Here is a 26,678-nt window from a genome sequence, read left to right as displayed (position 1 = left end):
CGCTTCGACGACCAAATTATTCGTCGACTATTTTAATAGTCGAATAGTCGTCGATTAGTCGAATAATCGTGGCAGCCCTATTTATAACACAACTCCCCCAATAACCGAGGGAATACAAGTTTCACTTTCTGGTTCCCCAGCTGCTCATTTTTATTTATCAAGTTGTGCCCCGAATCCTCTCTATTTTCTTCAAGTCACACATATCAGATTAATACCATTTGCGTTAATTACCATTTGAGATCATAAAAGCGCAAAGCCATGCACTGAGCGCGCACGTATGCAAAGCTCGTTGCCGTTTGCGCACACGAGGGAGTCAGAGCAGAGAAAGTGTAACGACAAACAACATCAACACAAAAACTTAAAAAATGAGTGACTCAAAAAACAAACAGAAATCTGAAAGGATTTTATTGTTATCGATAAAAAAAGAGAATTTAGAATCTGCAAGAAAAGAATTTCTAACAGAACCGACTCCACAACCAACCCGTGCAGAACCCTGAGAACAACTTTCTCCAGAACAGATCAAATCCTCACTGACAGAACCAAATTAGATTCACAAAGAGGAGATATTTACCATTTCTAAATGCCAACATTTACCATGATTTACAAACCTTCTTAATTTCTTTCCCTTTCATTTTGCACGTTATAATTAATATTTTGCGTTGTGGTAGCAGTGTTTTATGTTGTTTCACTTTAAAAGTTGAACAGTAAATAATTGTTTTATTGATTTTATCATGTATTTTGTACATTTTATCTGGGAGGAAAGTAAACATAATTGAACATAATAACATTTTTTACAATTATAAATATAAAAACTTTTTTTTTACATCAGTTTTCCATTTTTTGCAGGACTTTATAGTTATTGATAAGTTAAATAAAACAACAAAACGACCTAAATAGAAAAAAAGATCCAGATGGTTATAGGATCTCTCTCTGAGGAGCTGCAGAAGAACCATGACGGGAGAGGATTCTTTATTTATTGATTTACTTTTTGGAATTTTAGATTCTCTGTGAAGATTACAGAAACGGATTGTTAAAATATGGTTTTGTATAGCTTTCTGAAAAAAACACAGTTGTTCAAGTTTAGACAAACGTTTAGATTGTTTCTCTTTTTCTGTTAGTCTACAAACTGACAACGTTTAGATGTATCACAGATACAGAACTTCAACGCAGAACTTCACTTTGTGCTTGATGCTGTCCACGTCGGGATGAAGATTGTACAACTTGTATATAAAATTATATATATAAATATAAATGATTAAAAACAAACAAACAAACAAAAAAAAACAACTGACGTGTTTGGAGAGGTTTAGTTGACTGCCTGGTTAGAATAACCTGTGGGTCATTGGTGAGAAATGATGAGCTGATATTAAAGTTTAAGGGAACTTTAGGATCAGTACTGGGAATTATAACAGCTCAGGACCTAACCCCTGATGAGATGTGTTGTAATTGTATGTAGATAATATGATAATAAGTTTTCAATTGAAAATAAAACTGCCTTATTAATAAATAGTTCTTTTTCAGATGATTTGAGATTTCCTTTTCCATTCCATACCGACTGTTTTTTTTAATCCAACCCTTCAAACCTATTTTTCATAGATTTTCTGAATACCCCCACCCCTCTTCTTTATTGAGCCCCATCATGACTGCCTACAATTGTTCTGGCTGCAACTTGGGAGGTTCTTTAATTCTTCCCTTTTCTTATCCACATTGAAAAAAAGACTTCTTGCTTCTGTTTGTGAGAATAGCAGCAATTTAGTAATTAAACTCTTTTTCTTATGACTTTTTTTTTAAAAGGAAATGGCTTCCCAAATTGCAAAGGTCACCAAGGGTCTGACCACTGCTGCAGACATGCGGAAAACTACCCAGATGCTGATGCAGCCAAATGCAAACTGGGAGGAGTATCTGGCTCCTGCTCCTCTCTCCATCGCCATCATGGGGGAGTTGGTCTTCATCTCCTCAAGCACCGACTTCTCCATTAACAAGAACCCCCCAAAAGATGGATTCAAGTACATAAAGTACCCAGATTCCTTCAGGGCTTGTCTCATGCAAATCTGTAACTCAGGCTGGCAAGCTTTCAATATCGCCCATAAAAATATGGATCAAATCCGCATTCATACAGCCTCTGTTCCAGACTACATGAAAGCAGCAGTGAAATTCCTCTTTCAGGGAGATGATGAAATTGTTGAAAAGTTTCTCCCAAACCAGCTGGAAAGCATCCGTACCATTGCAGAGGACTGTGTGAAGCTAGCTGATGGAGTAGAACAGAAATATCAGGATGTCATTAGTTTAATCCAGGAGCTGCTGGAAGCCTGCATTAATGCTAAACACATCTATGGTGAAGACCTGGAAAAGGTTCAGAATAAAATCAAGGAAAATAAATTGAGGGAAAAGACTGCAAAAGAGCTAGAAGAAAAATATGATAAAGCAATGAAGGCCATGGAAAAACAGGTTGAAGAAGCACAAGAACAGTTCAAAACATCAATGAACTCCCTCCCAACAGGGGCTGAATTGATTGTCATGGAAATTGCTGGTGCATTCTCACAGACAGTGACTGCAATGGGGAGCGCAGTAGCTGCAATGGCCTCACGACAACCCCAAACCCAACCCCAACAATGTACACAGACTGGATCTTCAGAACAGGTTGCCCAAAAAAACGAAACAGAAAAAGAGGACCCGGCCGCAGAAATGGAAATCTACGCCAAGTCTCCAGAGATCCTTACCTCAGTAGGATCTTTCTTAGAGTACATAGATAAAGATGAGATCATCTGGAAAACGCTGTATGACCAGCAGAAAAAGGAACCAAAAACTAAATTTTTCAAAGGAATATTAGAAAGGATCTCTAAGGAGATGGAGAAGGCAGAAAAGAGCAAAGCCAAAGACTCTGCATTGTCTCTGTGCAAGAGAGGCATCGCCATCTTTGAACAGATCGCAACATATTCTCCAGACAAGAAATGGGATAAGACAAAAACAAAAAAGCTGATTGAGGAAGTAAGAAAGCTGCAACAGGATACTCAGCAGTTTGACTCTAAGAGCAAAATGAAGAATGGTGTTTCAGCTATTACTGCTCAACCTCCAATGATGTCCAAAATGAATCCAGGTCAGAATGCAGGCCAGATGGCAGTTCAGAATGCACGCTTCCAGATCGAGCAGAGCAAAGAGCAGCTGAAGCAATGCAGAGAAGAATATAACAAGGCTGTGGGGAGAATGGAGAGAAACAAGAAAGAGCTGACCGACATCCTGGTGGAGATGCAAAACTGCGACGTTAAAAAGATTGAGTTTGACACCACGATCAAAATGCTGGTCAAAGGTATGGATGCCATGGGCCGAGTGAAAGAGCAGTGGGAGAAGATGGTGCGCTTCTTCCAGATGGTGGCAAATATTGTGAAAACCAGTCTTTCAAAAACCATGAACCACTTCGCACAGAGTGCTAAAGATGCACAAACACTGTCCTACAATTCCAGGCTCTTTACCAAAGACCTGCTGTACAACCAGGCCTTTCAAGCTTCCAACATCGCCAGTCTGGTCCATATGATCTCAGGGACCTACTGTGAAGTGTCCAACAAACACCTGATGGACAGGATCAGCAGCCTAGGTAGGCTCATGACTTTGGAAAATACCAACCCAGAGTTTGACAAGGAGCGCAAAAAGCTGCAGGAATCCTGCCAAGACGCTCAAGAAAGCATCTTAAAATTGGTGATACAAAACAAGAAAGATTTTGAGAAAAATACAGATACCAGAATGGCACAAATTGAAGGTGGGCTGAAGGCTGTTCTGCCTGCTGCTGACCCAGAGGAAACTAAAAGGATCCAAGAAATTGTTCAAGGTGGCATGACAGAAGAAGAAACAGATTGTTACATTTAAACACAGTTTGGTGCAGATCTTATAACAATAAAGGGCATATAAAGAAAGTGTGGTGATAAAACTGGAATCATGTGGGTATTTTTGTTTTTATATAAACACATTTTATGTAATCAAACTGGCAACTTATTTCTGCATAATCACTGGTTTTGAGGTGGGAAGGTTAATAATGATACATTATCTTTGGGTTGTTTTTTATCTTGAATTTTCTCTGTGAAAATGCTGGTAATCAGTAGTTTGGTTCTGTGTTTATGTAAGACCAAGTGTTCCAAGTCTATCTTCAAAGTTAAGTAGACATACATTTGAATTTTGAAATAAGAAATTGTCAACTTTGATGTTTTGTGCCAGAACACTGCAGAAGAAGCTTTTCAGAGGGAAAAAAATTATTAGAAACATAGAGGTACATCTTTTCCTGATAAATAGGATATGATGTAGCATGTTGTAAGAGAATTATGAAACATGATTGTAGCCCGACATTCATATTTTCATAATAAAAAACTATCCCAACAACAAAATGTCGTATTTGTTTAGTCTGTGGCAATGCACAGCAATGTGCAGTGCATTAGAAATATTTATGTTGAGACATGCTACCAAATAGGTTTCCATGTAAATGCTAAGTTTCTTCTTTTAAATTATATTTAAAACATTTCACATAAAAAAATCCAATTATTATTTTGTCAGATATTACACTTAATCATTTAAATAAAAAATCTGTGACATTATAAAGAAAACACTTACAAACTAAATTAGTAGCCAGATTTGACTTTGTAAGTTGATTAAAAAAAGGTCAATTGTTCAATGTACTATGGAAGCCATGACTACTATGAAAAAAAAATCAGATTTACACACAAAAAAAAGGTGGATGTTATTTACACATTTTCATGCAACCAAGCTCAAAAACTGATGGAAATTCGATCATTCATTCATTCATATTAGGGGTGTAACGGATCACGGATGATCCGTGGTCCGTACGGATCAGAAGCCACGGTTCGGGACACGGTTCGGACACGTGTGTACCGTTGACCACTCCGACCCCCACCCCCAGCGAGCGCACACACCACGGGCTCTCATAATTTAAATCAATTGTCGGTTCACATCAATAAAATTCTGTCAAATTCCTGTAAATCCTCTTTGTTTTGACCAGCGCTGAGTAACAGCTTCACGGTTATTTCTTAAAGTCTGTTCCTGAATCTCCCGCTGCGTGTGGGCGGAGCTTTTAGCGTTTTTCCTGCATAGAGAATTTGGTGTCGGCCGCCACCAGCTCATGGAAAACGGGGGATGTGGCTGATTCTAGGAGCCCAGACTGAGAGAGAGTCCACGGAGACCCCGAATGATGACAAAATGATACAACAGAAAAAATAATTTCAGTAAGCCAATAACCAATATATATTCGCAAATATTTAGATTTTAATGTCAAGGTAACAATACTTAAATATTTTGTTTTGGAAACATCTTCTGCGGACCCCCCTTCCTCTAAATTGAAAATGGTTCGGTCCGACTGGACTTTACTTCCACAGATGCGCTGTGTGTGACCGACAGACCCAGAGCGTGTGAGGGAGAGAAGACACGCTTTAAAATCAGGAGTTTAAACACCTGATTTAGAGGAGAACCTCCATGAAAAAAGAAAAAAGGAGACTGTCTATTGCCGCGCGGAAAGAGGAAAGGAGAGAGTGCGCGTGCTCGTAAACGGACAGAGGGGTGGGGGTGGGGGGCATCCAGTTAGTTGTGGAGTTGGAAGTGATGAATTTGAGGATTTTGTTAAAACATTTGCCTGAGGCTTTTGTATGGAGCTTCAAACTAGAATAATTAGTTGTTTTATTGTGTATCAATATACGGTTTGTTAGTGGCTCAATTACATTACATTAGTTAACTAATGGCTCAATTAGTTACATTGAGCCATTTATGTTTTATAATGAGGTGATCTAATAATAGTAAAATATGTAAATTGAAAGAATGTTCAATAACGTTTATGAAATAACAAAATAATAGTAAAATAAACTTGTTAAGGTATACAAATCTGAAGTCGCCATGAGACACCACCACCTAATTTTAAGCCAGGAAAAACCCTGCAGCTTCCGTCACTAACTTTACCCAACTTGACGCGGATGGATAGATATCAGGTTTATTTAATGTTAAGACCTGAATAAAAGCATCGGTACACGTTTCAATTTCTGGATTCAAAGAATCTCCGAGTTTGGAGAAGCAGCTGTCTATTGTTAAGCATTCTTTTCTTACAGTTTTTGTAGATTTGGTCGCAAGACATGCAAATATAGTCAGAAACTACATGTTTTAGTATTTTGTTTGTGTTCAAACTCTAAAGATATTTTGTTTTAATAAATAGGCGTCAATGAGCAAACGTTTTAATGTTGCATATATAAATATTGTGTGTGGGAAGTACTTTATATTGATACTGAATATATGATTTGAAGCATTTCCAAAAATTAGCTTTCATATTGTTGTTGTCGTATTTATTTTTTTTTAACATTCAACTGATCCGAAAAATGATCCGAACCGTGACCCTAAAACCGTGACACGATCCGAACCGTGAGTTTTGTGATCCGTTACACCCCTAATTCATATACATTTTCTTTCTTTATAAAGCATCTTCCACCATCACCCAAGGAGGCCCAAAGTACTATACACAGGGACAACATACAAAGAACATTAGCAATAGTCAAACAAATCCAAAAGTTTCTCCTAATTATATCAAGATTCGTCATACTAAATATATCAACTTTGATTTTGTTTTATGATTTTATTAAAATAAATCAGGATAGATTTCAGCTCATACCCGAGGGCATGCTTAACAATAATGGAGTTGCTTCTACTGAGAAATCATCTCCATTATTGTTAAGCATGCCCTTATTAAAATTATTTGTGTAAAAGGCAGGCATCTGTCTTGGATCAATTCTGGTTTTCTCCACCTTTATAAAAAGAGGGATAATCACTTGAAAAAAAAATATAAATCCACTGAAGATCCAGTTGACTGGGAAAGATAGAAATCCCTTAGAAATCACTGCAAAACACAAATAAAGAATGCAAAATGTTACTATTATAAAGAGGGCTTTTTCAAATAATATGCACAACTCAAAAAACATTTGTGCTGTGGCTAAAATTTTTTGAAAAGATCATTTACCATCAGATATATAATCACCTAAATGCATCTAATATTTGATCTCCTACTCAGTCTGATTTTTGCTCTGGCTTTTCAACAACCACTGCCATTCTTTAAATTAAAAATGACTTGATCAAAATCAATATCCTGGATCCAAATTTTTGGATTAATCAAAAGCCTTCAATCTTGTGGATCATCATCTGCTTTTAGATAAACTTTATGCTTTGATACTAATGCAAGTCTATGGTCCACTCTTGGCCCTCTCTTGTTTACCATTTTTATTATTGATCTTCCAAATATTGTCTACAACTGCTGTGTAAGTATTTATGCTGATAATGACAGTTATTTACAGCTCTCACTCTGATATTTCACTTAAAAAAAAACAATTAAACCTACATTTTAATTTTGTACAAAAGTGGCTCCAAGGGATTCCAATTATTTTAAATATGAATAAACCTTGTCGTTTACTGTTTGGTACATGTCATAATGAAAATACCTCTGCTCTTAAAATCAATTCAGTGATGGGTCCATAATGGACAACACTGACTCTATTACGTACCTTGGTCTTTGGCTGAACCTAAAACTAAACTTTAAACTACATATTGAAAATATTATTAAAAGGACACGAGCAATTTTATGAACACTATTTCACTCTTCCTACTGTTTTACTCTTTAAGTCAGGAAAAATAACTATCACTCAACTTCTTCTACCTATTAATGATTATGCTGAAACTCCTTATCAAAACACCTCACACGTCAAACCTCTGAATGTACTTTTGGTACATTATATAGAATCATTTTTAAATGTCCACATCAAACTCACCATTGTGTTTTGACAAACTCAACTGGCTGCACAATTTCAAGAGGTGTGAATTTCACTGGACCCAATTAATTTTGAAACTTATTTCCTTTTACTGTCCACAGTATCTCAAGCAATATCTAAATTCTCTTTCCTTTTTTTATTCACGTATTAGGTCTGACTGTCTCACCCTGTCTGTCCCCACAGATCACACAGAGGCTGGACAGATGCCATTATAAAGCTCCTTCTGTTTGGAACAATTTGGCCACTTACCCAAGATCGTTTATGTCTTTTAGTTTATTTAAGTTATTTTTATATGTTTATCTAAAAACTAAACATCAGTGCTCTAGTCTTTCAGATTGTGGTGCTTATTCTTTTACTTTTTTATACTAATTTGTGGGCATACTGTCCTTACCATGTTGGTAGGGTTGGCATGAACCAATCAATCAATCAAATTTTATTCATAAAAAGGTGAGTCACTAGTAAAGAAAGACCAAGGCTTTGAGGAGCTGATATTGGTTCTTCTGTCAGTTATGATCTGCTGGACCACTCTGCACCCCTGCACCCCTGCACCCCCGCCCCCCTGGCGGCGCACGCAGCGGCCAAGTGCATGCAGCGCCAAATTGCGTGCAGCAGCGCAAGCACGTGTGAAATGACAGTTCACGTACAACTTGCACAGGGAAGGGAGAAAAGACAAAAGAAAAAAAAAAAAAACACGGCTCCCAGTAACGAGTCAGAAGTGAAACAGTCGCGTAGCTACGTCGTCGATTGCCAGCGGAAGCTACAAAAAATAAATTGCCCCCTTTATAGCAAACGTTAGAAAGGGGGCAACTAATGAACTGATCCAAAGTTATTAATTATTGACTGCAAAATATCATTTATTTATTTCAAGTGATTAGAAAAATGTTTTTTTCATTTGAATTGAATTGAATTGAATGCCTTTATTGTCATTGCAGTTACAATGAAATTTCGGTTACAACTCACTTTTTCAATGTGGACATATTTATACACAGTAATAAATATATAAAATATAAGAAATATTTCAATAAAAAAGGGTCAATTATGTACAAGAAATGAGGTGAGGAATAAAGTGACCAGAGCAGACGAGTGTGCAAAGTCGCCTATGAATGTGCAAAGTATCAAGGGTTATGGTTGGAAGTGAGCGTTTAGTACAGCCACAGCTTTTGGGAAGAAGCTGTCTCTCAGTCTATTTGTCCTGGCCGGTACCGCCCTGTACCATCTGCCAGAAGGAAGCAGCTTGAAGAGGTGATGACCGGGGTGGGTGTGGTCCTTCTTGATGTTCCTGGCTCTACTGAGGCAGCGGGAGGTGTAGATGGAGGCCATCGTGGGGAGAGAGCAACCAATGATTTTCTGGGCTGTGTTTATCACCTTCTGCAGTCTCTTCCTGTCCGCCACCGTGCAGCTGGAGTGCCAAACTGACACAGTGTAAGTCAGCAGGCTCTCAATGGTGGAGCGATAAAAGGTCACCAGCAGCTTTTGGTGGATTCGCTGCCTCCTGAGCACCCTTAGGAAGTGCAGCCGCTGCTGAGCCTTTTTCACTAGAGCTTTGGTGTTGGTTTCCCAGGAGAGATTTGCTGAAATGTGGACACCAAGGAATTTGAAGGACTCCACCTGCTCCACCTGTTCACCGTTTAACTCCAGCAGAGTGTGGGTGCCCCTGTTTCGACGGAAGTCCAGGATGATTTCCTTTGTTTTGGAGGCATTCAGTGCCAGGTTGTTTAAGGCACTCCACTCTCCAAGTTTCCGGACTTCTTCCCTGTAGGCCGTCTCATTTCCCCCGGTGATCAGCCCCACCACCGTGGTGTCATCTGCGAACTTGATGATGAGGTTCTCGGGGTGGCTGGGACTGCAGTCAGACGTGTAGAGTGAGTATAGTAGTGGGCTCAGCACACAGCCCTGGGGGGAGCCGATGCTGAGGGTTCGGACCGACGAGAGGTGTTGACCCAGTTTCACCTGTTGGGGTCGGTTGACGAGGAAGTCCTTAATCCATGAACAGGTGGATGGTGGGAGCCCCAGGTCGATTAACTTGGGGATCAGGATGTCCGGTATTATTGTGTTGAAGGCGGAGCTAAAGTCAACAAATAGCATCCTGACGTAGCTCCCCTGTTTCTCCAGGTGGGTCAGAGCAGAGTGGAGAGTGATGGCTACTGCGTCCTCAGTGGATCTGTTGGGGCGGTAGGCAAACTGGTGGGGATCCAGGGAAGGGGGGAGGCAGGCTTTGATGTGTTTTAGCACCAGTTTCTCGAAGCATTTGGTGATGACCGGCGTGAGCGCGATGGGGCGAAAGTCGTTGAGGTCAGTCGCAGGTGTTTTTTTGGGGATCGGGATGATGGTGGCAGATTTAAGACAGGCTGGGATGTAGGCCTGTTCCAGCGAGTGGTTAAAAATGTCAGTGAAGACCTGTGCTAGCTGGTCAGCGCAGGCCTTGAGTACTTTTCCTGGTACTCCATCTGGGCCTGTGGCCTTCCTTGGGTTGACAGTCTGGAGCACCCGTCTTACCTCAGCAGCCTCAAGAGTGAGGGGAGGAGTGCTGGGGGTTATTGTGGCTTGTGCAGAGGCTTGGGGTGGGGTGGCTGGGTGTTGCGCATGAGACACAAACCGAGAGAAAAAGCTGTTCAGCTCCTCTGCCAGTGCAGGATCTGAGACCACTGGAGATGCGGCGTGGGCTCTGTAGTTGGTGATGGTCTGGATGCCCTGCCATACCTCTCGGGGGTTGTTAAGCTGCTCCTCAATCCTGTTCTTGTACTCCGTCTTGGCTGCCTTGATGCCCCTCCTCAGGTCAGCACGAGCGGTGCAGTACTGTGCCCTGTCGCCTGATCTAAAGGCTGTATCACGCGCCTTGAGGAGCGTGCGGACCTGGCGGGTCATCCAGGGCTTTTGGTTTGAGGACACCCAGATGTTTTTCTCCACAGTGACAGTTCCAACACAGTATTTGATGTAAGACAGTACTGTGTCTGTGAAGGTGCCCAGATCTTCATGGTGGAAGGCTTCCCACTGTGTTTCCTCAAAGCAGGCTTGCAGTCGGGGGAGGGCGTCCTCAGGCCAGGTGGTGATTGTTTGTCTTTTGGGCTTGGTCTGTCGGCTCAGGGGGGTGTATGCAGGTGTGAGGAGTAAGGAGAGGTGGTCTGACTTCCCCAGGTGGGGGAGGGGTATGGCTCTATAGGCACGCTTGATATTAGAATATACATGATCCAGTGTGTTTACCCCCCTCGTAGGGCATTTCACATGCTGATGCAAATGTGGTAGAACCTGTTTGAGGTTTGCCTGGTTGAAATCCCCCGCAATGATGTGTACGCCATGTGGATAGGCCCGCTGGTGGTTGTTTAAGGCTTCCATTAACACAGAGAGAGCTGTTTTAACATTTGCGTCCGGTGGGATGTAAACTGCTGTGATGATCACAACAGCTAGCTCGCGAGGCAGGAAGAAGGGTCTGCATCTTATAGACATAAACTCTAGGTCGGCAGAGCAGTGTGTGTCCGTCACTGTGCTATTGTTACACCAACCTGAGTGCACGTAGATGCAGAGTCCCCCACCTCTGTCCTTTCCTGAGTCTTTGTTTCTGTCCCATCTGTGTAGCACGCGGCCTGCTAGCTGCACCGATGCGTCCGGAATCTGTGCATGGAGCCACGTCTCGGTGATGATAAGCGCGCAGCAGTCGCGGACGTAGCGATTTCCTTGTAGTTGCAATTCCAAGTCATCCATCTTGTATGTTAGGGATCGGGCATTTGAGAGGAAGAGGCTTGGCAACGGCGGTTTCAGTGGCTGTTTTCGTAGCTTAGCTAGCGGGCCGGCTCTGTAGCCCCGCTTCTGTTTCCTCTCGCGGCGCCGCCTGCGGCGCCTGCCAGACCCGACAACAATCCACGGAGATCCCGCCGGTCTCGCTATCTCGCTCGGAATGTTATGGGCTCGGTGGAAGTCGGTGGTAATTGTTAGATTCCACTGGAAACCGATGTCCAGGAGGTCTGTACGGCTGTAGAGACGTTTTAATTCCGTCAGGGGAGAGCAGCAGGTAAAAAGAATCTTAAAAAGAATATTCAAAAAGCACAAAAAGGTCCACAAAGAAGAGGAGCTGTGAGCCGCTGCACCTACGCGCGCCGCCATCATTTACTACCCTTTTAACACAAAATATTTTATTGACCAAAAATATACTACAAAAAGAATCCTGGCATCTTCAAAACAAAAAGATTTTCAGAAAAAAGTATTGTTCAGTCATTTTCCCTCCCTTAACTAAAGTGATTGAATGTGTGGCAGAGAGAATCCATTTTTTTCAAAATAAAAGATTTTCCTAAATAAAAGATTTATGAAGTTCAAAAGAAAAAAAGGGCATAATTAATTATTTCTTCCATGGCCTGGTGCCAACTGATCCACGGGCCGGTACCGGTCCACGACCCGGCGGTTGGAGACCACTGTCTTAGAGCACATTTGGGACCAGCTGAAACAACTTGATGATCTCCCCACCCCTAGGTGACCTGGTAGAATTGCATGGAGCACTTGTGGAAGAGTGTGACTCAAAGTGCTACAAACAGAAGGTAAAGGGCATTTACCGTTTATTCTATTTAATGGGACAAATCTAATTAATTACAAACTTATCAGGTGACTTTGACCTGTACTCCAATCGTCTTAACCAATTTTATTGAATAAGATTTTATGCCTGATTATAAAGGGGGGTGGTTTAGAGAAAAAATAAGATTGCAACAGAGAGAAACAACATCATAAAACATCCAGGATCCAGGTCTAAATAGTAAACTAGAATGGGTGTAAGGGAGAACACTTGATAAGGTGTCTCATCATAAATTGTTTGGGGACATGGAGGGCGGATTTCATGGGACTGTAAACTGTGGAATAAGGTATGTCAACATATGCCTTGTGGTTTTAATTAGTGAGTTTATCAAGTTTGTGGTTAATAATCTTTTGTTTGCTCAGGATGTGTTCCTGCTGTTTTTTGTGTATCAAAATAAAGCACTCTAGACCTTGTTGAGCCGCCGCCTGTACAGGAACTGTCTGCCTGTGTGAGGTCTTGGCTACTCTCTTTGTTATTTCTTCACGGGGGAGAATCCTGTGAGCTGACCGCTCTTTTAATATTTATCCACAAGTGAGAGGCTCATGTTTTAACTAGGGGTGTAACAGATCACAAAACTCAGGGTTTGGAGCGTGTCACCGTTTTAGGGTCACGGTTCGGATCATTTTTTGGATCAATAAAAAGTTTTTTGTTTTTTTTTTAAATTAAACAAAACGACAACAACAATATGAAAGCTAAATTAATGTTTGGAAACGCTTCAAATCATATATTAAATATGAATGTAAAGTATTTCACACATACAATATTTATATATGCAACATCAAAACTTTTGCTCATTGAGGCCTATTTATTAAAACAAAACATCTTTAAAGTTTGAACACAAACAAAATGCTAAAACATGAATTTCTGACTACATTTACGTGTCTTGCGACCAAATCTACAAAAACTGAGAGGAAAGAATGCCTAAAAATAGTGTTGAAAATACCAAATCTATCTGGAGTTCCCTTAAAATACAAATGTTCTCATCCAACTCGCCTAATGTCCACATTAATTCATAAATAAAACAGTTAAAATATTTGTTTGGTATTAATTGCTTTAAAGAAACTAACTGTGGTAACATTTAAATATTTAAAATAATAATTATTATCTCTAAAATGTGGCACTGTTGCGGCTGATTTTCCTGGTGATTTTTGATCCCTTTGGCTTGCCATAAAATCATGTCCATTACAGATCGGCTTTCGCCTGTGCGGGACAGCTGCTGCTCTTAACAGGGAGACTCTTTGAATCCAGAAATTGAAACATGTAACGTATGGAAGCCCAAACTGTTCTTAATTCTATAAATAAATACATTATTTAATCAAGCAACACTCCAATAAAAGTCTTTTCAATAAATAATTGACCATTTTATTATGAAATACATTTCATTAAAATTTAAATGGACCATTTTATTATGAAATATAATTCATTTTTACTTTAAAACATAATTTTTATGTTAAAAACATTTCATAATAAAAATATATATCATAATAATTTTTTTTTCATGTTGGATATTATTATAATCATGTGGGGTTTTTTTTTGTAAAAGCTTGTATTTCAAAATTACTGTTTTCCAAAGTGTCCTTTTTATTTCACAATGCTGTTTTTCAGAACGACGTATTTATTTCATGATGAGCTTTTTCCGAATAATAACTCTGTCTGTCAATCAAACCAGACAAGGCGGGGACACGTTTGTGATTGGCTACTCCTTTAATCAGACATTAGCAGCAGCACCAACTACATCGATCGAGTGTTCCTTCAGCCAACGTGATGGTGCAGTACACACTCCTCAACAATAGGTGGGAGTATGCAACTCAGCGCGACCAGTCTCCCAGTCTCCTCCAAAAACGTTCAGTACCCACGTTTGTCCACAGGCAAAAACGTAGCAGTTTCACAAGAAACAGGTCTAAATTGTGGAATTGCTACGTCTCATTCTCTCATTCATTTCTACGGAGGTGCGCCGGATCACGTGACTGATCACGTGGCTTTTGAGTTTCTGCCTGTCGCTAGCAAAAACACGGTGGGATATTCACTCTTTTTCGGTGGAAAATTCCTCAGAATAAAATATTTTGTGGACTAATCTTTATTTTGACAATATTTCTAGTGAGAAATGCACCCGTTACTATCAGGATATACATTTATTTTGGACATACAGTTCATAGTTTGTCTGTTTTGCTGGACTTCTCCCCAAAAGGGGCTCCAAAGTCGTGGAATATCAATGTTTCCGGTGCACGGAACAATCCCGGAACCGGACGATCAGCAGGATTTGGTGACCCGACCCGCGTCGGTGCCGCGTCAGGGTTTGGGTTAGAGTAGGTTCGGACAAACCGCCCGGACCCTTTTTAATTGGGCCCGGAATGACTCCCGTAAAGCTAGAACGTGATAACACTGAGTATTTCCGGTCGAGGACGGTCTAAAGTTTAAAAGTTTCCTGAAACGAAGATTCTCAACCATAAACATAATGTTCTTTTATTTTCTCCCTCATAAACAAACACAAATGTCGGCTAGTTTAAGTGACAATAACGATGATGCTTTCAGACTAAAGAAAAGAAAGAAAAAAAATGTTTATTTTAATTGTGCGACACACAGTAGAGCGGGAGTCTAGGCATACAAGTCGATTTCAGAGGATCAGCCAATGAACGTTTAGATCCCACCCACTTTCAGTGATTGACGGACAGAGTCATTATTCGGAAAAAGCTCATCATGAAATAAATACGTCGTTCTGAAAAACAGCATTGTGAAATAAAAAGGACACTTTGGAAAACAGTAATTTTGAAATACAAGCTTTTACAAAAAAAAACCTCACATGATTATAATAATATCCAACATGGGAAAAAAAATTATTATGATATATATTTTTATTATGAAATGTTTTTAACATAAAAATTATGTTTTAAAGTAAAAATAAAATATATTTCATAATAAAATGGTCCATTTAAATTTTAATGAAATGTATTTCATAATAAAATGGTCAATTATTTATTGAAAAGACTTTTATTGGAGTGTTGCTTGATTAAATAATGTATTTATTTATATAATTACGAACAGTTTGGGCTTCCATAGTAACGATGCTTTTATTCAGGTCTTAAAATTAAATAAACCTGATATCTATCCATCGGCGTCATTCATTATGAGGTTGAGAAAAGTTTGTGACAGAAGCTGCAGGGTTTTTCCTGGCTTAAAATAAGGTGGTGGTGTCTTGTCAGATTTACTTCAGATTTGTATATTTTAACAAGTTTATTTTACTATTATTGTTTTTGCCCACAAACTTTATTGAACATTCTTTCAATTTACATATTTTTCTGTTATTAGATAATCTCATTAAAAACATAAATAGCTCAATGTAACTAACAAACCTAATAAACAACAATAAACAACAAATTATTCTAATTTGAAGCTTCATGCAAAAGCTTCAGGCGAATATTTTAACAAAACTCTCAAATTCATCACTTCATCTCCAGAACTATAACTGGATACCCCCCACCCCCACCCCACTGTCCGTTTACTAGCACACGCACTCTCTCCTTCTCTCCTCTTACTTCAGCGCTTGTCAAAATAAAGAGGATTTACATGAATTTGACGAGAATTCCATTCGATGTGAAAGGACAGTTTATTTAAATTATGAGAGCCCGAGGTGTGCACACTCACTGGTGGTGGGGGGTTGGAGTGGTCAACGGTACACACGTGTCCCGAACCATGGCCTCTGATCCATACGGACCACGGTTTATCCGTGATCCGTTACACCCCTAATTTTAACCGCTCTTCTAATATTTATTCACGGGGGAGAGACCCGTGAGATGACCGCTCTTTTAATATTTATTCACAAGTGAGAGTCTCGTGAGTTGGCCTACAGCGATATACTTGTTATTACCCTTAGAAAACCTCAGTAACTAACCTTTGCCTCCAGGGCACATTTGAATGGCATTTACCTGCCTGTCAAACCGCTCCCTAAAGTCTCATAATGTGTGATCGCATGGTCTGAGGATGCTTTACATTGTGTTCCTCTTAGAAACCTGCTCATCCAGATTATTATCTTGCAGTGTGCTCTTTGATTTTTTCCAACAAAAAATCGTTTTTTTTTCCAAAAAAGGTAAGACATTTTATTGAAACAAGCATGGTGGTGTTGTGGTTCAAACTCATCTCACTGCACACTCTCACAGGTGGTCCTGGGTTTTGCCAATCACTTTGGTCACCTCATGCAGTGTAAATACCTTTTTCTAAAGGGTAGCAAACAGGACAGTTGGAGTCTGACTCCACTCTCAGCCCAAATTAAAAATTAATACTAGAGCTGCAGAGCATGATGACGAGGAACTTCTTAAATGACATGGGACTTGCACAAATTGACCAACCATAAAATTCAACTGTAATACCTTGTTTCAACAGCACAAAGATGGTTTTATACAATAATTTCAAGAATTAATCAAATTAATTTTAAATTGTCAAGAATTAAGCAGCTGTTACTCATTCTGTTTGTCTGAATAATTATTATTTCTCTGGTGTCTCTAATAAACAAGTTCTTGCTACGCATCTTTTGTTTTTCATGATATATTTTCTTAGTCCCAAGTTTTTCAAATTATAAACTGGCCAATCAGATGTCTCAATCAGAGTATGTGGTGTCCGCTGGCCCCCACCTTGAACGTTGAACGAAAGTGTTTGTCAGATTTTCCCCGAGCCCACTTTCAGTGGAAGGAGTGTGACTTTCTAACAAGCTCACTCTTGATTAGTGACCGTGTTTGCCATAGAAATGATGACTCAGCCAATCACTGCTTGTTAACATTGTCTGGTTCAAAATGGCTAAATCCAAATCCAGGGCCAGACCTGGGCTGCATGGCACCCAAGGCGAAACGTGATTTGTTTAAATGGCTTCTGTTAATCTTTGTCAAAGCCAAAAGTGGGGGTTTCCATGCTGGCAAACTGGGGCTCAATACATCAGTATCAGCCTATCTGCCCCAAATAGAACAACATATTCTTTTTAGTTCTTTGGTGAACAGCCTCTCCAGTTGTTAGCTAGTTCAACCCTAATTGGGCATCTTTCACATTTTGGATATTTTCCACTATAGTATGACTATGAGCAGCTAAAATAATAACAATGAAATATTATGACAAAACATAAAAACAGATTATTTAGCATCACAGTATTTAAAAAAATGCAACACAATGATGTTAAAAAAAGTAAAAAAAAACTGAATGCCACATAGTTTAATGACAAGTAGTTAATGACCCGCCTATATTTGCCTTGTCCAATCAGGTTTCATTCCAACCTTCTTAAAAAGGAGTCAGCATAGAAATGCATCTGTGTAGAAACTTGTTCACCAAGCGCCTGTCAACCAGAAGACTGTCTTTAAAACCAGAAACAGTGAAAGGTAAGTCTGTCTTTGACATATCATTTTATTCTTGTCTTTTAATTTCTTCTTAGTGTCATTTTTACCTTTTTTATTGAGAATATTAATTGAAAAATTGTTTGTTGCCAGCACGTCGATGACTGAATAACACCAACAAGTTCACTGACATTTAAAAAGGTTTTTGAAAAGTAAATGAGACAAGTGTGCAGTACAGTCATAGCCAGAAATGTTGAGAACTATTAATTTTTCCAAAGTCTGCAGTTTCATGGAAATGTATAGATACTCCAGAATGTTATGAGGAGTGATCCCCTCAACTGCAATTATTTGCATAGTCCCTATTTGCCTTGAAAATGAACTTTATCACTGAAACCACATTTCCACTGCATTTCAGCTCTGCCACAAAAGGACTAGCTAACAAAATTCTCAATAAAAGCTTTTGATACTTGTGAAATGCTTCTCGTATGTCATTATACCATAAGAACATCTAAAAAACACCTAAAAATCTTGAAGGAACAGACCTTGTGGAAATGTAAAATTTCAATTTTTTTGGCCATGACTGTACGTCCTACTTAAACATTTTTTTTTGTTTTTTAAGTAGTTTCTTGACATCCAAGCAATGTGCAGGATTGCAGAGCACCTGAATGCTGGAAACAGAAAGTGTCCCTAAAAGCCAGCAGCAACTCATGCAAAGACACACCCTCGTCATTGCCTCACGGCAGTTGTTTAGATTTTTTTTACAACAGATAACAAAGCTAGAGTTTCACTGTGTGTTTGCAGCAGTGAATCTAATGTTTATGGCAAGATATTTGGACAAGAATCAATCATGGTATTAACTTTAACACATTCACTGTTCTGGATATCGGATGTGGGCATATCAATCTGAATATTGATGATATCAATTCCAAGGTGAAGAACTGATACAAGTGTGGCGAGATTGATACTTTCGTTGCAGGTTTTTTCTTAACACATTAAAAAGATAGCTTAAAATTTGGGCAAAAAAACAGCCGTATCAGTTCAAGCGGGAACCTGCCCAATTTGGCAACAGTGACTTCCTGTGTAAATGGGGCACCTCCTCCTCTCGTACTGCTGGTCACACCTTTCCCCTTCCCTCCCTCCCTGCCTCAGACTCATAAGAGATTTGCACCAATTTTTTTGTTGTGTTGTTTATATTTTCATATTAATTTCAGTGTTGCTGTTGTTTACTTTTTTCTATAGTGACTTACTCTATTATTATTATTTAAAAAATATTTGTTTGAAGGGACGTTAAACTTCATTTTTGTTACATTATTGATTTTTTAAATGTTTGCACTTTGACATACATGTTCCTTATCTTATGCGTTTTCAGTCATGATTGTTTTAATTATTTAACATTTTTCTTTGACGAAAGTCTCTGTGTTTATTTAACACTTAATAAAAATTGTGTATTTCTGAAATTATTCTATAATCAAACATTTCAATTTTAAAGTATTAGGGTTGATATTGGCCATACTGGCCCTGCAATTACTTGGTATCCGATCGATACCCAAATTCCCAGTATCACCCACCCTTACTGGATATAACTCTTCCCCATTAAAGTAAATAAAAAAGTGACATTTATGGGATTTATCAGAATCAGAATCAGAATCAGAATGATCTTTAATGTCATTGTTGCACAAGGACTTGTGTTACAACGAAAAAACAGTGGCTCTCCAGACAATAGAATAAAGATAAGAACTGTAGAATAAAAAATACAAAAATAAGAATAAAAATATTATTTACATATATTGTACATGGAAGATAAATTAAAGACAGTACCAATATCAATTGTTATTGCACATAGGTAAGATTGCACGTCTGAATATTGCACATTTATGAATACGGGTTATAAGTTTCCTCTTTTATTTATGATGACTGTTGCCCTTGGAAAAAAACTGTTTTTGAGTCTGTTGGTGCAGGCCTTGTGTGACCTGTACCGCCGGCCTGAAGGCAGCGGCTGGAAGAGGTGGTGGTTGGGGTGGTGGGGGTCTTTTATTATGCGGTCTGCTCTGCTTTTGTAGCGGGAGGTGGATATGTCCTCTAGGCTGGGTAGGGGGGAGCCGGTGATCTTCTGTGCCGTGTCGATCACCCTCTGCAGCGCTTTCCTGTCAGCGGCTGAGCATCCTGCGTACCACGTTGTGATGCAGTACGTCAGGATGCTCTCTATGGTGGCTCTGTAGAAGGCCACCAGCAGCTCCCTCTCCAGATTGCTCCTCCGGAGAATTCTTAGGAAGTGGAGACGCTGCTGGGCTTTCCCTACTGCCGCTGCAGTGTTTTCCGTCCAGGAAAGGTCATCGGCGATGTGCAGTCCCAGGTAGCGGATGGAGTGGACCCTTTCCACGCTGTCTCCATGTATGTGCAGTGGGGGAGGGTCCGCTGTGCTCTTTCTGAAGTCCACAATGATTTCTTTAGTTTTTGTGGTGTTCAGGTGGAGGTTGTTGCCTGAACACCAGCGCTCAAGTTTGCTGACCTCATCCCTGTAGACTGATTCATCTCCCCCTGAGATGAGTCCGACCACCGTGGTGTCGTCCGCGAACTTGATGATGGCATTTGACGGGTGGTTCGATGTGCAGTCGGATGTGTAGAGCGTGTAGAGGAGCGGGCTCAGAACACATCCTTGGGGTGATCCGGTGCTGAGGGTGATAGTAGAGGAGAGGTGGGGTCCAAGTCTGACAGATTGTGGGCGTTCTGTCAGGAAGTCTTTAATCCATGTGCAGATGGGGGAGGGGAGGCCCAGATGTAGCAGCTTTTCTTCCAGGATGTCAGGGAGGATGTGGTTAAAGGCTGAGCTGAAATCCAGGAAGAGCAGCCTGACGTAGTTCCCTGGGTGATCCAGATGACTCAGCGCAGAGTGCAGTGTGGTGGATATGGCGTCTTCTGTGGAACGGTTTGGTCTGTATGCGAACTGGAGTGGGTCCAGAGTGGGAGGCAGACAGGCTTTGATGTGTTTTGCGACCAACCTTTCAAAACACTTCATTACCACCGGTGTTAGGGCGACTGGCCTGTAGTCATTCAGACTCTCTGCTGCCTGCTTTTTTGGGACAGGGATGATTGTGGATGTTTTTAGGCAGGCTGGGACGCTGCACTCTTCCAAAGACCGGTTGAATAGTATGGTGAAGACCCCGGCCAGTTGATCCGCACAGGCGCCGAGTACTTTAGCTGGTACTCCATCAGGGCCTGTCGCCTTCCTGGGATTGGCTGATTTTAGCATACATCGTACTTCATGCTCTTGGAGTACTAGTCTGCTGTTGGAGCTCGGTGGTGAGGCCCGTGATGTGTCCTCTGGGGGCCTCTGGGTTTCGAATCTGGCAAAGTAGTGGTTCAGCTCCTCTGCCAGTGAGGCGTCTACTCCAGAGGGTACAGTACTGCTGCTTTTGTGTTTGGTGATGTGGTTTATCCCCTGCCACATCTTTCTGGGGTTGTTGTCGGCGAAGTGGCCCTCAATTTTCCTCATGTAGGCCGTCTTTGCCTCTTTAATGCCTCTTTTCAGAGCTGATCTGGCGGCGCTGTATTGGGCCCAGTCCTGGTGCCTCGACCTGAAGGCGATGTTCCGTCTTTTGAGGAGGTGCTCCACTTCATTATTCATCCATGGTTTTTGGTTTGGGAAGCTCCTGATCTTTTTGTTGACAGTCACGTTATTAATGCAGCTTGAGAAGTATGAGAGAACCGTATCAGTATGAACCTGGAGATCTTCGTTGTAGAATAAGTCCCAGAGTGTAGTGGAGAAGCAGTCCTGCAGCTGTGAAAGGGCTGCCTCGGGCCATATTCTGATTGTCCTCCTTACTGGCTTTGTTAGTCTCCTTAGGGGGGTGTAGGTGGGGGTGAGGGATAAGCAGAGGTGGTCTGAGCCAGCCAGATGGGGGAGGGGAGCGACTTTATATGCATGTTTACAGTTGGAGTAAACATGGTCTAAAGTGTTTCCACCTCTTGTGGCCAGCCTCACATATTGGTTGAATTTTGGAAGAACTTTTTTCAGGTTTGCTTTGTTAAAATCCCCAGCAATGATTAAAAATCCGTCTGGGTGGGCGAGCTGCTGCTTGTTGATCATGGATAGGAGCTGGTCGAGAGCTGTGCTGGTGTTAGCATCTGGTGGGATGTAAACAGCTAACACGATAGCAGCTGTGAACTCCCTCGGAAGATAGAAGGGCCGGCACAAAATGGCTAGTGCCTCTAAGTCCGGAGAACAGTGCTTGTCGGTAATCCTGCTGTTGCTGCACCATTCATTGTGAACATAAATACACAGTCCCCCTCCTCTGCTCTTACCCGAGTCCTGGTCTCTGTCCTGTCGGTGCAGTGTGCGGTCCGTTAGCTCAACCGCGGCGTCGGGGATCCGGGGATGAAGCCACGTTTCCGTAATAATAATGAGGCTGCAGGTCCTCGTGAAGCTGTTTTTCGCTGCTTGTAATTCCAATTCGTCCATTTTGTTGGTAATGGACCTTGCGTTTGAGAGAAGGAGGCTTGGAATCGCGGGTCTGTGCGGTTGTTTACGTAGCCTAGCATCAGGGCCGGCCCGGCAGCCACGCTTTTGTTTCCTCTCTCTTCTCCGCCTTCGCCGTTTGCTGGGTGGGGTAACTATCCACGGAGATCCGGGCAGTCTCGCTATGTCCTCCGGGATGTTGTAACGCCGCTGGAAGTTCCGCGTTACATGCTGGAGAGCTAAGAGCCGCTGCACTCGCGCGCGCCGCCATCTTGGCCAAGTTTGGTTATGGTTGACAGTTAGGACTGTGGATCGTAGCTTAGGTGGCAATCCGATTCCATTCACGAATCAACCTCAACAATTCATAAAACAAACCACAATTCCTACTTTTTAATATAATGGATCTTTAGTTGGATTTTAAATTGTTTGTGTTTGTCTTTTTACTGGATGTATGAAAATGTAAATATTTGTATTAAATCACCATCATTTATGCCTTTATTTAAAACAGGAGATCAGAATCAACAAAATTTTGATAAAAAAACACAAAGATTTAGATAGAAAGAAATGTTGTCATTTTATTTTATTTTTATTTTGTCTACCTTCTCGTTAAGTTCAGCAGTAATATAAACAACATAAAAAGCATTAAAAAAATTAGTCTTCTTTTTGATCATTTAACAACAAAACCTGAAAATTCTCTCCACAGTTGTCTATCCTTAAAGTTCTTCAACATTTTACGTTCTAAGCATTACATATTGGTGCCGCGTCTGTATGAAAAAGTTGTTTTTCGGCGGAAGAATCCGCTGATTCACGTCGATTACATCCACCTTTCAGCAGTGCGAGGCTGCGTTTCTCCACTTCAGAATAAGATGGAGTTTTGTTATTTGCGTTAAATGTTGAAGAGTTATCATAACCAAAAGAAAGTAAACACTTGAGCTAAAGCTCCGGTGTTAAAGCAAATTAATTCTTTTCGGAAGTCATGCCAGTGATCGGAATTTCCCTCTCCGTTTCTGAACAGAAAATAAGCTCTTGCTAGTCTTATATTGAAAAACCGGAAGTTTCACCAACACGAAGATGTGTTTACTTTCGGTGACGGTACTGCTGCTCTTTCGGCTTTATTTTAGTTTGTAAACTTAAAATGGTACATTAATCAGCATTTCAGGGCAAAAATACATCTTCCCCAGATAATATTTTGATAATAATTTACTACACTCTACTACAGGGGTGGCCAACCCTGGTCCTCAAGAGCCTCAACCCTGCCTGTTTTCTAGCTCTCCCTGACCAGCTTGCTGCTGATTAGCTGACTCAAGTAATTCCACATCCTGATTAGCTGAACACACCTGATTTAGGTTGTCAGCATCAAGCAGTCCAGGGAGGGCTGGAAAACAGGCAGGGTTGAGGCTCTTGAGGACCAGGGTTGGCAACCCCTGCTCTACTATATTTATAAAGATCGCAAATCAGCGATCTTTGACGTCGCGAATATTCATATTCAGAGTATAATGCCCTTTGTAAGCCACGAAAAGTAGCTTTCTGTATATCCGATGAAAAAAACAATACTTTTTTAATTTAGTAAACAATTCAAAGTTTCAATTCTTACATTGTCTTAAAAAACTATGATTTGTGAAGAAAAGTTTAATGTATAGCAGTACACACCTTGTGTAAATACATGTGGGTCGTTGTCAGCTCTGTACAGAGCTGATGAGCTGAATCCGTATTAAAAGCTAAATATGCAGTTTGAAGAGACTATAGGGTCAGGACAGGGAATACTGTTAAGCAACTAATGACCAACGAGATGTAGATAATGAGTTAAAACAAAAGAACTCTTAAAAAGATCGTAAATAATGTAATATCAAGCAGAATTCTAGCATATGTAGCCTTTTATTTTCATCAGTAAAAATATTTTTTTTAATTTAATTTTTATTTATGTGGAAAGATTTTGCATCTCTGTGAAGCTTGATGATTTGCCTCAATGAATAAATACATAAAATGGTAATAAATGTGATCTTCTTTGGGTAAATAATTGAGATTTTTCTTTCTTTTAGCTCTATTCTGATACTGATTGAAACCAGACCTGAACAAAGGTAGTGTTGTTTTTAATGTTTTTCTGTGTTTCTCCCATTTAACTTTAACTTTTTGTGGGTTTATTATACATTTTTTAATCCCTCTTTTCTTTTTCATTGAGTCTCATCTTTAGTCTTCTTTCTTTAACTTGTCAGAAAAGCAACAATTTTGAATTTTAACTTTTTCTTTCTCATGACTCTTTTAAAAGGAAATGGATTCCCAAATTGAAAAGACCAGCCAGAGTCTGACCACTTCTGCAGACATGCGGAAAACTACCCAGATGCTGATGCAGCCAAATGCAAACTGGGAGGAGTATCTGGCTCCTTCTCCCCTCTCCATCGCCATCATGGGGGAGTTGGTCTTCATCTCGTCAAATACAGACTTCTCCATTAACAAGAACCCCCCAGAAGATGGATTCAAGTACATAAAGTACCCAGATTCCTTCAGGGCTTGTCTCATGCAAGTCTGTAACTCAGGCTGGCAAGCTTTCAACCTCGCCCATAAGAATATGGATCAAATCCGCATTCATACAGCCTCTGTTCCAGACTACATGAAATCTGTGGTAAAAATCCTCTTTCAGGGAGATGATGAAACTGTTGAAAATTTTCTCCCAAACCAGTTGAAAAACATCCCGACCATTGCAGATGAATGTGTGGAGCTAGCAGATGGAGTTAAAAAGCTATACAATGATGTCATTAGTTTAATCCAGGAGCTGCTGGAAGCCATCATCAATGCTAAACACATCCATGGAGAAGACCTGGAAAAGGTTATGAACAAAATTAAGGAAAATGAAATGAGGGAAAAGAGTGCAAAGGAGTTAGATGAAAGATATACTAAAGCAATGGAGGCTATGTCTAACCAGGTTGAAGAAGCACAAGAAGAGTACAAAAGATCAATGAACTCCCTCCCAACAGGGTGGGATCTGGTTAGCACTGAGGTAGCTGAAACACTGACACAGACAGTGGGTACAATGGTAAATGCAGTTGCTGCAATGGCCTCACAACATCCAGCAACTTCAAAATCTGGATCTTCAGAAATGGACGTATTTAACAAGAGTGAAACTGTGGACGTGGTCTCAGAACTAGAAATCTACAGCAGGTCTTCACAGATTCTTAGACAAGCAACAACTTTCCTAGAGTACATAGATGAAGATAAGATCAACTGGAAAGCGCTGTATGACCAGAAGACCAAGAGCCCAAAAACTCAGTACACCAAGGAAGAATTTGAAAGGCTCTTTAAAAAAATACAGAAGGCAGATGTGAGCAAAGTAAAAGATAAAGCTCTGTCTCTGTGTGAGAGGGGCATCACCATCTGTGAACGTCTCGCATCATATTCTCCAGACCAGGTTTGGGATAAGGAAACAACAGCAGAGCTGATTAAAGAAGTAAACATGCTGCATCAAGATGCTCTGAAGTTTGACTCTAAGAGTAAATTCAAGACTGCTACTCCAGCTTTTACTCCTAAACCACCAATGGTTTTCAAAACAAGGGGGAATTCTGGACCACAGTCTACAAAGCAAAGAGCAGCAGAGAACGCACGCTTTCGCATAGAGCAGAGCCGAGAACAGCTGAAGCAAGCTGGAGAAGAATATAGCAAAGTTGTGGAGAGAATGGAGAGAAACAAGAAAGAGCTAATTGACATCTTGGTGGAGATGCAAAACTGCAAGATTAAAGAGATTGAGTTTGACACAATAATCAAATTGCTTATAAAAGGCATGGATGCCATGGGTCGAGTGAAAGAGCAGTGGGAGAAGATGGTGCGCTTCTTCAAAATGGTGGCTGATATTGTGAGAAACAGTCTTGGGAAAACCCTGCCCCAGTTCTTGCAAAACTCTGAAAACATGGAAGAATCTACCTACAACTCTAAGCTCTTTACCAAAGACCTGGTGTACAGCCAGGCCTTTCAAGCTTCCAACATCGCCAGCCTGGTCCATATGATCTCATGGACCTACTGTGAAGTGTCCAACAAATACCTGATGGACAGTGTGAGCAGGCTGGGTAGACTCATGACAATGGAAAATGAGACAACTGAGTTTAAAGAAGTGCACAAGAACCTGCAAGACTCCTGCCAAAAAGCTCAGGAAAACATCTTAAACTTGGTCCAAAAAACCCAGAAAGAATTTAAGAAAAATACAGATACCAGAATGGCACAAATTGAAAGTAGGCTGAAGGCTGTTCTGCCCGCTGCTTCACCAGAGGAAACTCAAAGGATCAAAGAAATTGTTCAGGCCAGCATTACAGATGAAGACACAGATAATCAATAAAGTTTGATTAAAATCAAGGGCATATATAGATTTAGGGGCTGTGGTGAAAAAAACTGTAATCATGTTGTAATCATGGGTGTTTCTGTTTTAGGTAAAATGTTTTTAAGTAATAAAGCTATAAAATAACTTAAAACAAACATCTGAAGCTTTAAAGTGGTAATATTTGAATTTGCATTTATCTGCATCTCAACATAGAAAAGAACTGTTGTGAAGCACTGAAGATGGCCTTGTGTTT

The 26,678-nt window shown here is 40.4% G+C and overlaps 3 protein-coding genes across 3 annotated transcripts in view; 2 read left to right on the top strand and 1 right to left on the bottom strand.

The window, feature by feature from the left end:
- The window catches only part of LOC112154045, a 7,092-nt gene extending 2,719 nt beyond the window's left edge, over nt 1–4,373 (top strand). The window contains exon 2 of the mRNA XM_024284634.2: nt 1,795–4,373. Coding sequence (XP_024140402.1) covers nt 1,798–3,861 — 2,064 coding nt within the window. The 5' untranslated portion in view covers nt 1,795–1,797 and the 3' untranslated portion in view covers nt 3,862–4,373. The remainder of the gene's footprint in view (nt 1–1,794) is intronic.
- The window catches only part of LOC112154047 (protein bfr2), a 69,143-nt gene that overhangs the window by 35,047 nt on the left and 7,418 nt on the right, over nt 1–26,678 (bottom strand). The window lies entirely within an intron of this gene.
- Nucleotides 17,620–26,664, top strand: LOC112154046. Its single transcript, XM_024284636.2, has 3 exons — nt 17,620–17,711; nt 24,162–24,200; nt 24,389–26,664. The coding sequence occupies exon 3, from the start codon at nt 24,392–24,394 to the stop codon at nt 26,441–26,443; it is 2,052 nt and encodes a 683-aa protein (XP_024140404.1). The 5' UTR covers nt 17,620–17,711; nt 24,162–24,200; nt 24,389–24,391; the 3' UTR covers nt 26,444–26,664.

This window comes from Oryzias melastigma, linkage group LG19 (genome assembly GCF_002922805.2).
Source record: "Oryzias melastigma strain HK-1 linkage group LG19, ASM292280v2, whole genome shotgun sequence".
In the NCBI taxonomy this organism is placed as follows: domain Eukaryota; kingdom Metazoa; phylum Chordata; class Actinopteri; order Beloniformes; family Adrianichthyidae; genus Oryzias; species Oryzias melastigma.
This window is presented reverse-complemented; position numbering and strand designations above follow the sequence as displayed.